Genomic DNA, 15,040 nt, shown 5'->3' with positions numbered 1-15,040 from the left:
ACAATGCAGTTCTTACTTTGTGAACACCAAAAGGTTGATTTAACATGGGTAGTAGACAGTACAGCAACGGCCGACAGAGGCAACGACAGTGATGCAACAAATGTGGAGCCATGTGATGAATCGACGGCTGTAGCGAGCACGTCAAGAGAAAGTGAAAAGTCCGTGAAAAGCGATGACGGTGCACAATCGACTTCGTATTGGAAGGAATATGAGCGAAAACGGAAGCGGGGATACAGGGATGAATGGGAGAAAGAGTTCAAATGGCTAAAACGAGATGAGAAAGATGAGCAGGCAGTCATGTATTGTGAATACTGTAGAACTTTCCCGGCACTGGCGAACAAGTCATCGGCTTTCTTTGTAGGTACTACACGTATATATATATATGTATATATATATATATATTTTGAAACTACTCAGAGCGTCTGTTTAACAGTGTAGATTTGTCAACCATCTCAAGCAAACGTTGTCATATCAGAAAAGCTACACATCATCGATGCTGACAAATCTACGCTCTTAAACAAATGCTCTTAGTTGGTTTCAAATCAGATATAATTTCTCAAACTTTAACACAACGAAGAAACAGAGTGTACAGAGTTTAAAAAACTTTAGAAACATATATTATTACTTTGTAGTTGAAGTAATTTGTGTTATTTTATATATATATATATATATATATATATATATATATATATATATATATATATATATATATATATAATATCATACATACTTATGCCTGTATTGCCGTTCTTCTATTGTTTAGACGGTACTGATATGAACCCATATTTTAACTAGTGAAAATACGAATTATATTTTCACTGTAACCGAACTACTTACAGCGACGCGTACGCGTGACCTTCGTTGGTATATATAGGCCTACATATAAAATAGCTGAGCGAATAAGACAAATGACAATCCGAAACGTCATGATTATGGTCAAAATTCTGTTGTTTGCAGTGACTTCATGGGCATTGCACTTAGGCACAAGTACAGCTGTACCAAAAACATACAAACAAACGTATTGAAAATTTGTATCATTTGCCGAAACCTGTCATTGTTCACGGCCGGCCGGCCCGTGGCGGTGCAGTGTTTTCATGTCGTCTACGCTGCTGAAGATTACATGTAAGATATCGGTTGACCGTGCATCATGATAGAACCGCTTTACGACAAGTTTCCTGTTGATGAACTTAAGCATCTGGGCGGTGAATTACATCGTTTACAGCCTTAAATGAGCCACAAAAATCCAACCGCACTGAAAATACTCGCGACAGACAAGGTTCAAGGTGCACATAATAATATTTCCGATTTGCACCTGTCAGTGAGATTCACAGGGTCATGATCGTGTCTGGCGGCACCACTGAGGTGCGGGTTTCAGATACGATGTAAGATCTAGGGAAAGTCAAACTTTCGCTTAGGTTGTTAAAGGAAGTTTAGTTCTATTAAGGCAAGCCAGGAACGAAAATATACGAGCAGACGACGGAAATACCTTTGAAATGTTTTATTCGTACAGCAACAAAATCACAAACGAGTTACGACACTACAGCTTACAGTGTACTCACTTCATGTTTTCCCTAATCCGCTTACTATAAGAAGGTATATTCGGCATATTTGACGTCTGAGGACAAAGTGACTGGACAGGTACGGGTATATATCCACTGTGCATTCATAGATGTCGCAGAGTTGCTTGCTCCATGCACTCAGCTGTTCATACTCGATCGATTTCGAAATCGCACGCTGGCGCGGCGTGGCGCGAGTATTTTGACCCACACGATTTTGTCGGCCTCATAACTTTCACGCAGGGATGAGGTTATGTATCAAAACAACGTCATTTTAAACTAAAAATACATCTTCTTCAAATTGTGAAAACCTGTGTCGACATCGTAATATTGAAACTGTTCGCTTTAAAAGTGCGCCATGAAGTGGAAGGCCCGATAGCGGAATAATATCAAGAAGTGATATGGTTGTCATCACTCCTTAGCAACCAACTTTTTATAAGTACAGCCTGGAGTAAGCAAGGTCGATTTCAAGTTGATCTCGTTTCTAATTTCGGAGCGTCTGTAGGAAAGCAGTCATAACCAAAGTATGCATGTATGATAAAGGGGTTATTACACGAAGTTAGGGCGATACCGTGTCGTATTCGCGTGATGTGTCCGTATTTTGACGAGTTGCGCAGCAACGAGTCAAAATACGGACACATCACTCGAATACGACGCGGTATCGCCCTAACTTCGTGTAATAACCCCTAAATATATATATATATATATATATATATATATATAATATATATATATATATATATATATATATATATATATATATATATACATGCATACATACATACATGCAAACACTCTTTAACTGTCTATAGGCCTATATACATACATAATATTATATATATATATATATATATATATATATATATATATATATATATATATATATATATATATATATATATATATAGAGAGAGAGAGAGAGAGAGAGAGAGAGAGAGAGAGAGAGAGAGTTAGAGAGAGTTTGTTTGTCCACCGAAGATGGACAAACAGTAGGCATTTAGAGTATTGGTATATGTTAAATGACACGCTGCGTGACCTTTAGTTAACTGATAACCTCTGACATAGTGCTGTCCGTTTTTCTGAAAATATTACATCGACCTCGACGCGCGTTCGCGCCAGCTAACAACAGAACAGACCCCTGCGACAGATTGTCAGTATACACTCTTTGAAGTGAAACCTTTCATTGTGCACGTAGCTTGGAAAGTGCGAGGTTGTCCTGAGAAAAATTCGGTTGAATCAGATCGACAGCAGCGCTGACATGGAATCATGGCTCACAATCTGCTACCAGACGATTTCAAACCACTCGCAGACCATTTTTTCAATGGGATCCGCGTGCCAGCCGTAATTCCCGCTGCCTCTTTGGACGCTGTGAGAGAAATGGAAGTTCGCGACGATGACATTTGGGTGGTGACATACCCCAAAGCGGGTAAGTTTTTGTTTTGTAAATAGTCTTATTTCCTTCAATTGTGCCATTGTATCATGTTAGACTTATTTTGTACGGCGAATGCACAGTCGCTCGAGAGTTATTCAGCTCTGGGACTAGTCGCCCCATGGCCCATAGACGAGTATACAGTAGCTGCAATAATTGTAGCCCTTGGTTGGGGGGGATTGGGCTTCTGTCGTGCGGCTCGCGCCTTGCCCCAACCAGGGCTACAATTTCTTCCTATACCTGCTAGTGTAAAAGCTGCAGTGCGGATCTACACTGCATGGTCAAGGCACACACGGGGCCGCATTATTAGAGAATCTCGCCTTACCGTGTGCAAATTTCACTATAATCCTGCTCCCGGATAATGTTAGAGCCCTTGTAACTCCTATCGATGGTCAACTTTACTCCTTGCAGCTGAAAAATGACAGTTTAATGACTCTGGCGCGAAGTCAATTCGAACTGGACCGCCGTCGTTGAACTCTGTACCCAGCCGACTTGTACCATTACATTTTAGGGGTGGCCGATAGGTGTGAGGGACTAATGAAAACGGTGACACCAGCAGTACAGTAGCGCGCTAGTGGCAGTATAGTTGTTGTTATTTTAACGCTATCTTTTCGGAGGATTGAAAAAGGTCATAGGACTGTTTGCTCCTTTTCAATTACTGCTAGAATACCACTATCGCTGAAAGCAAAGAGAGACCAGTGACCATTGAAGAACTTGCCATCTTTATTCCTGAGAAGTGAAAGAGATATTCACGCCATGCAAAGTCTGTCGTCTCGTCTTTGCCATTTTATACAGATGCTCTGACAACAAGAGGACACCGCGATATAATTATAAAATATCCAATCGATATTTACGGCTAATATACTATACGATATGGATCTCTAAGGCTATAAAATCTTCGATATATATCGGATATTTACCCGCCTAATTAACAAACTCTAGTATCATCTAGTAGCGAAGTTCGAGCCAGACTAGCGCTTGGCCAGAGCTGTAAAGTGGTGAAATGTCTGACAAATATTCGCAACTCTTTTTAATCTTGAAGCTTATAGTGGTACATTTTCCGACTGTTTCAAATGTGATGAAATAGTTCCGATTCATAAGGGAGGCTCTAAAAGTGATGTTAACAACTATAGGCCTATCTCCCTTCTACCAGTTCTATCTAAAATACTAGAAAAACATGTTTATATTAGTTTTTACAGTTTTATGCATTTAATCTTTTTTGTTACAACTCACAATCATCAGACAACATCACTCTTGTCACATTGCTTTAGTCAAGTTAACTGACCAGGGTCTATACTTTTACAGAATATAGATGAAGATAATTGTTTTTAGATATACTTAAAGATTTTTTTCATCGTTGATCATAACATTTTGCTGAGCGAACTTTCTGTGTACATGTTTTCTGATTTGTCACTGAAGTGGTTTCGATCAGACCTTACAGGAAGAAGTCAATGTTAGCTATTTAGGTGTACACGCTCATGTTTTGTCGATTGGTGCGGTGTATCTCAGGAGTCCATTTTTGGTCCACTTCGGATCATGTTATGTATGTCATTTTCCCCCACACTCATCATGACATGAGTTTAATTAGTCTGGAACATTCTCAACTTTGTGTAAAAATGGGAAGCTTTAAATAGATACTACTACTACTGTGACTACTACTACTTCGGTGCTTCAAATTTTATCAGATTTATTCAAAAACTGCTGAGGTCAATATCAAAGCATGTATGTAAAACATGCTGATTACAAGGAATTTGTTACAAAAAGAAAGATGTATCCATGAAAAAGCACAGATGTGAAAATGATGTAAAGAAATCCTCATACAACCCGGCCTACTTCATCATTAAGATGTATGTTGACAGACAAGAAAATGCCGAAATTTTAAATTGATAAACACTGCATTATTGAAGTAGTCATGAGCAAACGGATGGAGGAAGTCCATCTGATTAAAATCAGGTGTAGAGTACGGCGACGTCTTCTTATGCGTACGCGGTATTCTCTCCGAGTCGCTGTCGCCTCTCACTACGCGACAGCGAGAGAATACCGCGTACGCATAAGAAGACGTCGCCGTACTCTACTTCTGATTTTAATCAGATTGGAGGAAGTCGTTCCTATATTAGGCTATTTCCATACTGAGTTCATCATGCACACTGTAAAGTTCACTATGGTTCGAAGTGAGACTACATAAATGTCCTGTGAGAAAATTAACCTGGAATGTAATCCGCGTTTGTGTAATGAGTTAAGAAATGCTACGACCCTACAAAAACAGTAAAATACCTACGTGTTGTATACAAATAGCAAAGTATTTGGCAAAGCTGCACTATAAGTAACTATAATAAATATCGGCTATTTCACAGACCCGGCGTGCCGTGGCACAAGGCTAGTCATTGTAGTATCGTCTAGAGTCCGGAAATTGCCGATAAATATTCTGTAAGTATAGGCGATTTCACAGACGCAGAGTGCTGAGTCCAGTGTCGATCGGCGATTTCACAGTAATCCCGAAATCGTCGATATGTCAAACTTTGATACTAGATGGAAAATATCCGATTTAAAAAAAAATGTTCAAAGTCACGCCGTCATGGACAAGAATGCCGTTTTGGCACCCCACTTCACACATTGTGACCTTTTTAGTCTAACAGATTTTGCTTGGAACCACTCTTTCCACATTGAACAACAGCGGCATCTTGTAAATGTAGTTGTACCATGGAGGTGGATGGTTGAACTTAGTTGTGAAAGTTGAACTAGTTATATGGAGTTTAACTTAGGCACACGCCTCTGAACAATGTACATGGACACAAAGTTCTATAACTGCTTCAAATGACCCGTTCCCGTGTAGGATTTATTGAACTAGTACGTAACATATTTGAGAAAGTTCGGAAGATAGAGCACAGGATTTATTGAACTAATTAAAATGCGTAGTTGAACTTCGGCAAAAGTATCTCTCTTTATTCACCAAGAGTTATATATTGTCATGAAAATTACCCACCCCTTTCAATCCCATAAACTAGTCCTACGAGTATGGCAAGAGTGTCCGGCTTTGGCTCCGGAGGCAGTGAAGGGCTACCCGTAAGCATGCTCATTCAGCTCCCTCACACCTATCGGCCACCCCAAAATGTAATGGTACAAGTCGGCTGGGTACAGAGTTCAACGACGGCGGTCCAGTTCGAATTGACTTCGCGCCAGAGTCATTAAACTGTCATTTTTCAGCTGCAAGGAGTAAAGTTGACCATCGATAGGAGTTACAAGGGCTCTAACATTATCCGGGAGCAGGATTATAGTGAAATTTGCACACGGTAAGGCGAGATTCTCTAATAATGCGGCCCCGTGTGTGCCTTGACCATGCAGTGTAGATCCGCACTGCAGCTTTTACACTAGCAGGTATAGGAAGAAATTGTAGCCCTGGTTGGGGCAAGGCGCGAGCCGCACGACAGAAGCCCAATCCCCACCAACCAAGGGCTACAATTATTGCAGCTAAGTATACAGAAGCGAGAAATACCTCGAGGTATTTCTCGCTTCTGTATACTCGTCTATGGGGCGACTAGTCCCAGAGCTGAATAACTCTCGAGCGACTGTGGGCGAATGTGTGTGTGTGTACTATCGTACATACAGATATATTTTATTAGGAGCCCAAGCGTACGGGCTAGGACCCTATTGTTTTTTTCATAGGAGTTCAATATTTAGGGGCCCAAGCCTTGTGACTTGAGACTCTATTGTTTTTACGGGAGTTCAATATTCTTCTTCCTCTTCTTCTTCGTCCGTAGCTTTTCGTCACTCTTGATCTCAGAAACCGCCGAACGTAACCTATGATTGGGCACGTGACCTGGCGGCCATATTGAATTTTCTATTAACCGAAAAATGGCTTCTCCTGATGACCTAGGGGTCTACTCAGTTTGAAAAATTTGTATATAGCAAGCATAACCTAAGGTCTAAAGAATTTGTTAATAAAATTGCGTGTGGTCACGTGACCTTGACTGCCATATTAGATTTTCGAAAAAACCAAATATTCTTCAAAAACCTTCTTCTCCAGAACCAACACACTGATTAAACTGAAATATTACGTGAATCATCTTAAGTTTGACCTCTTTCAAGTTTGCGAAAGGCATCAAGGTCGGTCACATGGTTTGGCCGTCATATTGGATTTTGCAAAAATCGTAATTTAATCTTTAAAAATCTTCTTCTTTAGAACCAGTACACCGATTGAACTGAAATTTTACTTGTATTAGCGTTAGTGTGAGCACTTTTAAGTTTGCAAGAGGCATTTGGATTGGTCACGTGGTTTGGACGCAATATTGGATTTTGTGTAAATCGCAATTTAATCCTTAAAAATCTTGTTCTCAAGAACCAACAAACTGATTGAATATAAATGTTACTCATCTCTTTCTTAGTGCAAGCACTTTAAAGTTTGTGAAAGGCATTTGGATCGGTCACGTGGTTTGGCTGCCATATTGGTTATTGTGAATAGCAATTTAATCCTTAAAAATCTTCAACTCCAGAACCAACTCTCCGATTGAACTGAAAGTTTACTCATATCTTTCATAGTGTGAGCACTTTCATGTTTGCAAAAGGCATTTGGATCTGTCTACTAGTTTGGCCGCCACATTGGAATTTGTGTAAAACATATTATTACCAGCGAAACCTACAGTAACTATGTGATGATGTTCAAAATCCTTCTTTATAAGAACGAAAAGACTTTTTCAAGCTCAAATTTTTCACATAATATCATTAGTGCAATAAAATTGGCTTCTCCTGATGACCTAGGGGTCTAGCAGATTTAAACTTTTTCGTATAGCAAGAATGATCTTGGCCTTGACCTTGGCCGCCTTATTGGATTTTCGAAAAATACGAATTTAATCTTTAAAAATACCGTCTTTTCAAGAACCAACACACCGAACTGAAACTTTACACTGAAATTTTACTCTTGTCATCTGTGGTGTGAGTGCTTTCAATTTTGCGAAAAGCATTTTGATCGCTGGAGTTGTTTGGTCCCCATATTTGATTTTGCTAAACTCCAAATTTAGTATATCAAAATCTTCTTCTCCAGAACCAACGCCCCACTTTATAAGAAATTTTCATCTTTTAGTGTGATTACTATGAAGTTTGCGAAAGGCATTTCTATGGTCATGTGGTTTGGCATCCATATGGATGTTTGCGAAAAGCTTACGATTCCCAGAGAATAAATATTCATAAATCTTCTTTTTAAGAAGATTTTCTCATATCATCCTTCTTGTTGGTGCTTTTAAGTTTGGGAAAGTCATATAGATCGGTCATGAGGAATGGCGGCCATATTTGGTTTCCCCAAAATACTATTTTAACCTTTACAAGCTACTCCGGAACAAACGCACTTTTTGCACTGGAATTTTACTCGTATCATTGTTAGTATGAGCACTTTCAAGATTGTGAAAGGCATTTTGGTTGGTGACGTGATTTGTCAGTCATATTGGATTTTCAAAAAGATGCAATTTAATCTTCAAAAATCTTCTCCTTGCGAACCAATGCATCACCCTTAGTGTGAGTAATATCAAGTTTGCGAAAAACATTTCTGTTGGTCACATGGTTTGGCGGCCGTATTGGTTTTTGCGTAAAACCTACTATTACCAGCGAAACCTACAATAACCATGAGACGATGTTCAAAATCTAGTTTACAAGAACCAAAAGATCATTGAAAGCTCACATTTTGCACATAGTATCATCAGTGCACGTACTTTCAACCATTGCAACCGCTTGGGCCAAGGCGATGCTGTTTGCAGCTTTAACTATTTATATATTTAATTTAAGATAGTAAAAAACTTTTTGTAACAACTGATGACACTGAAAAACACGACATCATGACTCTCAACATATTTATGTAATCTGTTATTCAAAACTGAAGTGAAAAGTTTTGAGTGACAACTTGATAGAGCTATCCCTCTGTAGTTATTTGGGTTATTTTTATCCCCTGATTTGAAAAGTGGTTTTATAATGCTAGTGCGCCAAATGTCTGGAAGCTTTTTTGAATTTAAAATACTATGAAAGAGTTTTGTAATTGTTTTCAGAAGGACATACTGACCACTTATTAACATTTCATTGATTATTTTATCATCATCTGGCGACTTTTTCTTTTTTAACTGTTTAATTGACGTCATGATTTCAGTGGAAGTAATATCCCCATTCAATTCTTCATTAATTTCCTTATTTTCTAGCTCTTTTATAATTTTGTCTAATTTTGAACTATGGTTATATTTCTTATTTTGATTTGAGAAAAGCTTGATCCATTCCTCAACACTTATACTATTACTGATATCATCATTTGTTTGTAAGGAATTGTTGGTTTTTAATTCTTTCAATGCACTCCAGAATTGATCTAAGTTACCACCATTCACTTCCGTGATATTATTCAAAAGATTCTCCTGGTACATTCTCTTTTTAGTTCTAATTAACTTTTTATACTCCTTCTTAAGTTGAAAGTAGCGACCTCTCACGTATGGGTCATTTGGATATTTCACAATCAGTTTACCCATTGCTCTAACTTCACGTTTTATTATAAAACATGATTTGTCATACCATCGACGACCTGTTTTCTTTTTCACATTGCCTTTCTTTATAACTTTATGAGTGCAGGTTTTGAGTGACATGTCTGCAGCCGTGTAAATTATATCATTCAAGCCTTGTACAGCATCATCAATATTACCAGTCAAATAATTTGTGTGTAAATACCAAGTAATTTTGGAACTGACTGGTGGGCTTTGGAGAGCCTCTTGATACTTCTCAGTTGAACTTTGTTCCCGTAAATATCTTTTGGGAAGGGGGTTAAGACCGGTACTGTTGTCCACATTTTCAGTTCTGACTTGCTCAGTGAGTGCAAAAGATAGTGGACAATGGTCTGATAAGTGGGTCAATTGGTGAACTCTTCAGTATTGAATTTTAAGTGAAGGCTTGATTGTGCAATTACATAGTCCACAAGGCTTGAGCCGTTATATGTGTAACATGTAAAATCTCCATACAAGTCGCCAATTTTTCTGCCGTTGACAATTTTCATGTCTGTTGATAAACAGAGGTCAATAAGTTTCCTTCCATATGAATTGATATTATTATCCTTATTCAATCTTGCTCTGAAATTATCCATAGCATACATATTTGGTAATGTAATATGGTCTCTTGAGTCATCTGTAACGTAATCATCAAGTCTTCCTGTACGTGCATCGAAATCACCCATAATAATTATTTCACCCTCGGATGAGTAATTGATTATTTCTTTTTCAATATCTTCAAAGAGAGTATTTACCTTCTCTTTGTAAATGGATGAATTATCTGGTGGGAAATATGTTGCAAAGATAAATATCTCTTTTACAAAGTTAAAAAAAGTTTTATCCAGTTTGACCCATATTGTATCAGGTATAATCGTAGAGATTTATGTACTCCTCTTTCATATTTATGTTTGAACAGCAATATAGTACCACCAGAGTTCCGTTTTGCTGTTTTCTGTTTTTTTCCTATCACAACGGAAAATAACTAAAATCAGACAAGAAAAAATTGTCTACAGAATCTAACCAACTCTCTTCTAAAGCTACAAAGTCAAAAGAATTAATAGTATTCAAGAAGTCTTGGTCATTCAGGTTCTGCTTGACTCCTTGAATGTTCCAAGTCATATAAGTTAAGGTGTTATCCACCTGTTGTCGATAAGTCTCCGATAAACACAAAACAATGGCCAACTAACGACTGTTATTTACTAGTAACATGGTTGTTTTAACAGTATCATACACACTTATACAAAATTTTTCAAAAGAGTTATCAGCGAATGGACTATCTGGTCATTTTTATTTTGCACAGCATCTTCCCTCCCAGTACTGTTATACAGTGGCTTTGTTTGACGATGTTGATATTGTTTATTACCATGTGATCGGTACTGCCCTGTAGCCTGTCTGTTGTACTTCACTGGTTGACCTCTCCTGATTAATCCACTCCTGTTGCCATGACCTGACCTCGTAGATTGACCCTAACGAGCTCGCTTTTCGTTTCCATCCATCATCGCCCATTTCATATCTGCTACTAGTAACTTGACACCATCCCTTTCAATGTGTATTCCATCCTTTGCAAACAGATGTCCACTCGTTGCCAACTTCCTATGTTGTATGAATACCAGCTTTTCATTCTTATTACAGAATTCTTTAATGTTCTTGTTAATTTCTGTAATATCAACATTAATCGTATCACATCCAATCCTACGTAAAATTGCAGATATTCCAATTTTGGCATTTGGATATTTTTGTGTTGCAGTTTCAACCATTGTTTGGAGTGATGTCAGTACTGATTGTTTGTTTTTCTTTGTTAAGTCATTTGTTCCCACATGGCAAATTACAGATGATAATTTTGTGGGATCAAAATTTGAATCCTGAATTTTTTGGACAGCCTCTTCAGTTGTGTATACCATATATTTCTCTGCAATGTTTGGTCTATACATCTGGTCTATATTCACACCGTTGATAAGTGAGTCACCAAGTAGAACATGCTGTACTGATGCCAGATCCTTTTGGATGTGTTGTGAGGTAGTGGTATTTGTAACTTCCTGACCGGTTTCTAGATTTCTGTTCTGGACATGTTGTGTAGTTGTGACTGATGCACGTCTCACTCAGCATTTCATCAACTTCCTCCTCAGATGTATTTTCAAATACCTGGTAATAATTGTTTAGGGGAACTCCCGATTGTCTTACATCACTTGCAATTAACTTTGCTGATGCCGTTGATGGTGGCCTGCGCTGACTTTCAAATCTTCCCCGACTTACTTCATTGAGATGTAGTGACAGCTGTTCATACTGGTTACTCATGATATCGTGTTTCCTGGAGAATGTTTCTGCTGCTTTCCTTAGCTCATTGTTATCAGCTGTCAATTTATCCAAAGCAACAGTGGTAGTTTCTTTCAATTTTGTGAACTCTTGTTGCCATAGCATTTTGTCAATGTCTTACATGTTATGTTTTTCTTCAAAGTCACGGGTGTTCTCTTTCATCTCCTTTTCAGTTTATCATCAGCTTCAACCAGCTTGTTGTAATTAGCTTTCAACTCATTGTAATCTTTTGTACAAGTACAAGCTCTCTGTTGATCCTGCTGAAGCGTTTTCATCAATTGTTGATTTACAACATTGGTAGATTGAATGAGTTCAGTCATTTGAGTCTGTAACTCCTCCACGCATATTTCGGTATCATATAACCTCCTCTCTAGGACACTGTAATTTTCGCTCTATATTGCCCCGTCTAGATCTGCTGGAGGGAGTTTCAAATTTATGAACCAGTTTCTTTACAAACCCATCATCACTGTCTGTATCAACTTTATCTTCTGTGAGTTGCACACATTCATGATCAGTATCTCTAGCTGTATCTGGTTTATCAACAGCTCCATGCATGTGTGTACGTTGGCCAAACGTATTGAGGCCACCATCTTGGTTTTGAAATCACCGTTATTTCTATTAACAGATTGTTTAAGTTCAAGAAAGTCTTTATCTGCCCAGTTCTCAAAACTTTCACCTTGAACCATGATTCCGCCTTCGGTATAGAATGTCAACACTACATATTGATGCTCTCTATCGTCTTGCTTTCCCTCCCGACAATTCCCCTGTGTAAGAACAGCCATCTTGCCCCCGGACAGATTTGATTCTTTCCACTCCTGTTTAAGTTCGTTCGCCTTACAATAGCTATCTGTATACTTATCTTTCGATGCCTTAACCCATAATGGCAATCTGGTTGTGGTTGTCTTAAACTTGATGTTGGTTGGTACCGCACTGCTAATTTTGCAGTCATACTTGAAGTCCGTACGTATAACTTCATCAGCTTGAATTTCCGCCATGGTTGGGTTGGTCACTACCGTGGTAGACTTCGCTGCATCGTACACAAAGTCCTCATCATATTAGGCCTAGAAATCCTTCCTGCCTTGTTTTCTGCCATGACTCACAGGTTCCACGTATGTTACTTTCAGTTCTTGTGAGTATTGTGTGAGTATAAATGTTGTACAGTCTATTAAAACACCAGTCACTTGTAGAGCAAGCAGGACTACATGTGCTCTATGCTAGCCGCCATTTTTTTAAAGTCAATATCAGGCTGGGTTTAGGCCTGGATTACGAACAACAGACAACATGTTCATCTTAAAATCGGTTATTGATAAGTATATTAATAAATCAAACATTGAAAATGCGAAGGATAAAAGGAAAAATGTAAATAGGTTGTTTGTAGGATTTGTTGATTGTAGAAAGGCATTTGATAGTATTTGGCGTCAAGGGCTCTATTATAAGTTACTAACACACAATATTAATGGCAACATTTATCAAATAATTAACAGTATGTATGACGAAGTCAAATACAGTATGAAACTTAATGGTGGAATCACACGGGAGTTCAAATCAATGCGAGGAGTTAGGCAAGGTTGCAATATTAGTCCCATTCTTTTTAATCTGTTTGTTAACGATTTATCAGGTTACTTTGATGATAGGTGTGAACAAGTTAACTTAGGACAGTCTCTGATCAATTTCCTATTATATGCTGATGATCTTGTATTAATTTCAGAATCAGAGGCTGGATTACAACGTTGCTTTGATAAACTTCAGTCATATTGTAATGACTGGAATTTAGAAGTCAACACTAACAAAACCAAAGTCATTGTTTTCAACAAGAATGCTAGGGTCCTTCGTCATAAATATAACTTTTATTATAATAGTATGAAATTAGAAATTGTTCAAAGCTACAAATACTTAGGCATAGACTTCAAATGTAATGGGAAGTTTGACATTGCAAAGGAGACTCTATACAAGAAGGCATTGAAAACGTTCTTTTATATTACAAAAGTTGTCAGTTCATCAGCTAACATAAATATTCATGCATGGATTTATATTTTTGACCATGTTATTAGGCCTATACTAACTTACGGATGTGACATTTGGGGAACTGAGAAATATTCAGATAGGCTACCAATTGAAAAATTGAATCTTAAGTTGTGTAAAATACTTCTCCAAGTTAATCAGTCAGCAAAAAATTTAGCAGTGAGAGGTGAGATGGGCAGGCATCCACTTTTAACTTTTATCAAGAAAATGATGGTTAAATATTGGTATAGAACAGACACTAAGAAAGAAAATACTTTGATCCATGAGGTGATGGTATTTTGTACTAACAATAACATGGCCTGGGCAACTGCAATGCAAGAAATTACAGGATTGGAGAGTGTTGGTAATTTTTGGCAAAATGATAAACATAGTGTGAAAAACTTAACAGATAAGATAAGTAATGACTACATTTTAAAATGGAAAAATGAAGTTAATGCAGAAAAGACATCATCAGCAGAGAATAACAAATTACGCATTTATAGAAAGTTTAAAACAGATTTTAAAATGGAAAAGCATTTAAGCTGTATCAAGGATAAAAAGGACAGAACATACATTACCAAGCTGAGAATAAGTGACCATAATCTGATGATTGAGAAAGGTAGACACATGAGACCAAAACTAAAAGCTGAGGACAGAATTTGTTATAGGTGTGATACCAACTCAGTTGAGGACGAATTACATTATATCATGTGTTGTCCACGTCATACACAATCACGACAAAAATTGTTAGACTCGATAGCTGTCAACAATGAAAACTTCAACAACTGGGATTTGCAAGCCAAATTTTGCTACATAATGAGCAATACAGATAGCATGATATACCTCAACATTTATCCAAGAAACAGATATTTTTTAAGATTACCCCACATTTCATATTCTGCATAAAGTTATATCTTATATATATATATATATATATATATATATATATATATATATATATATATAAATCTATTATTTTTTGATAAGTATCCTTTTCTTATTTTTGTAGTATTAGTTCTTGACTATGTTCACCTTTGAGGGAATAACGACAATAAAGTTATTATTATTTTTATTATTATTATTATTATTATTAATTATTATTATGTATACGTTGTGCAGCCAGCTTGAACAAGTGGTGCAAACTATAGTACTCAGCAAGGATCACAATTAACAGCATATGTATGTATGCATGTATGTATGTATGTATGTATGTATGTATGTACGGCTAGTCTTCAATC

General features: G+C 37.5%; 1 protein-coding gene across 1 annotated transcript in view; it reads left to right on the top strand.

Moving 5' to 3' along the window:
- The first annotated feature begins 2,596 nt into the window (after positions 1 to 2,596).
- The window catches only part of LOC139121770 (sulfotransferase 1B1-like), a 30,967-nt gene continuing 18,523 nt past the window's right edge, over positions 2,597 to 15,040 (top strand). The window contains exon 1 of the mRNA XM_070686912.1: positions 2,597 to 2,982. Coding sequence (XP_070543013.1) covers positions 2,823 to 2,982 — 160 coding nt within the window. The 5' untranslated portion in view covers positions 2,597 to 2,822. The remainder of the gene's footprint in view (positions 2,983 to 15,040) is intronic.

Source organism: Ptychodera flava, chromosome 21 (genome assembly GCF_041260155.1).
Source record: "Ptychodera flava strain L36383 chromosome 21, AS_Pfla_20210202, whole genome shotgun sequence".
Classification (NCBI taxonomy): Eukaryota; Metazoa; Hemichordata; class Enteropneusta; family Ptychoderidae; genus Ptychodera; species Ptychodera flava.
Note: the sequence above shows the minus strand (reverse complement) of the source record. Positions and strands in the feature narration are given on the sequence as shown.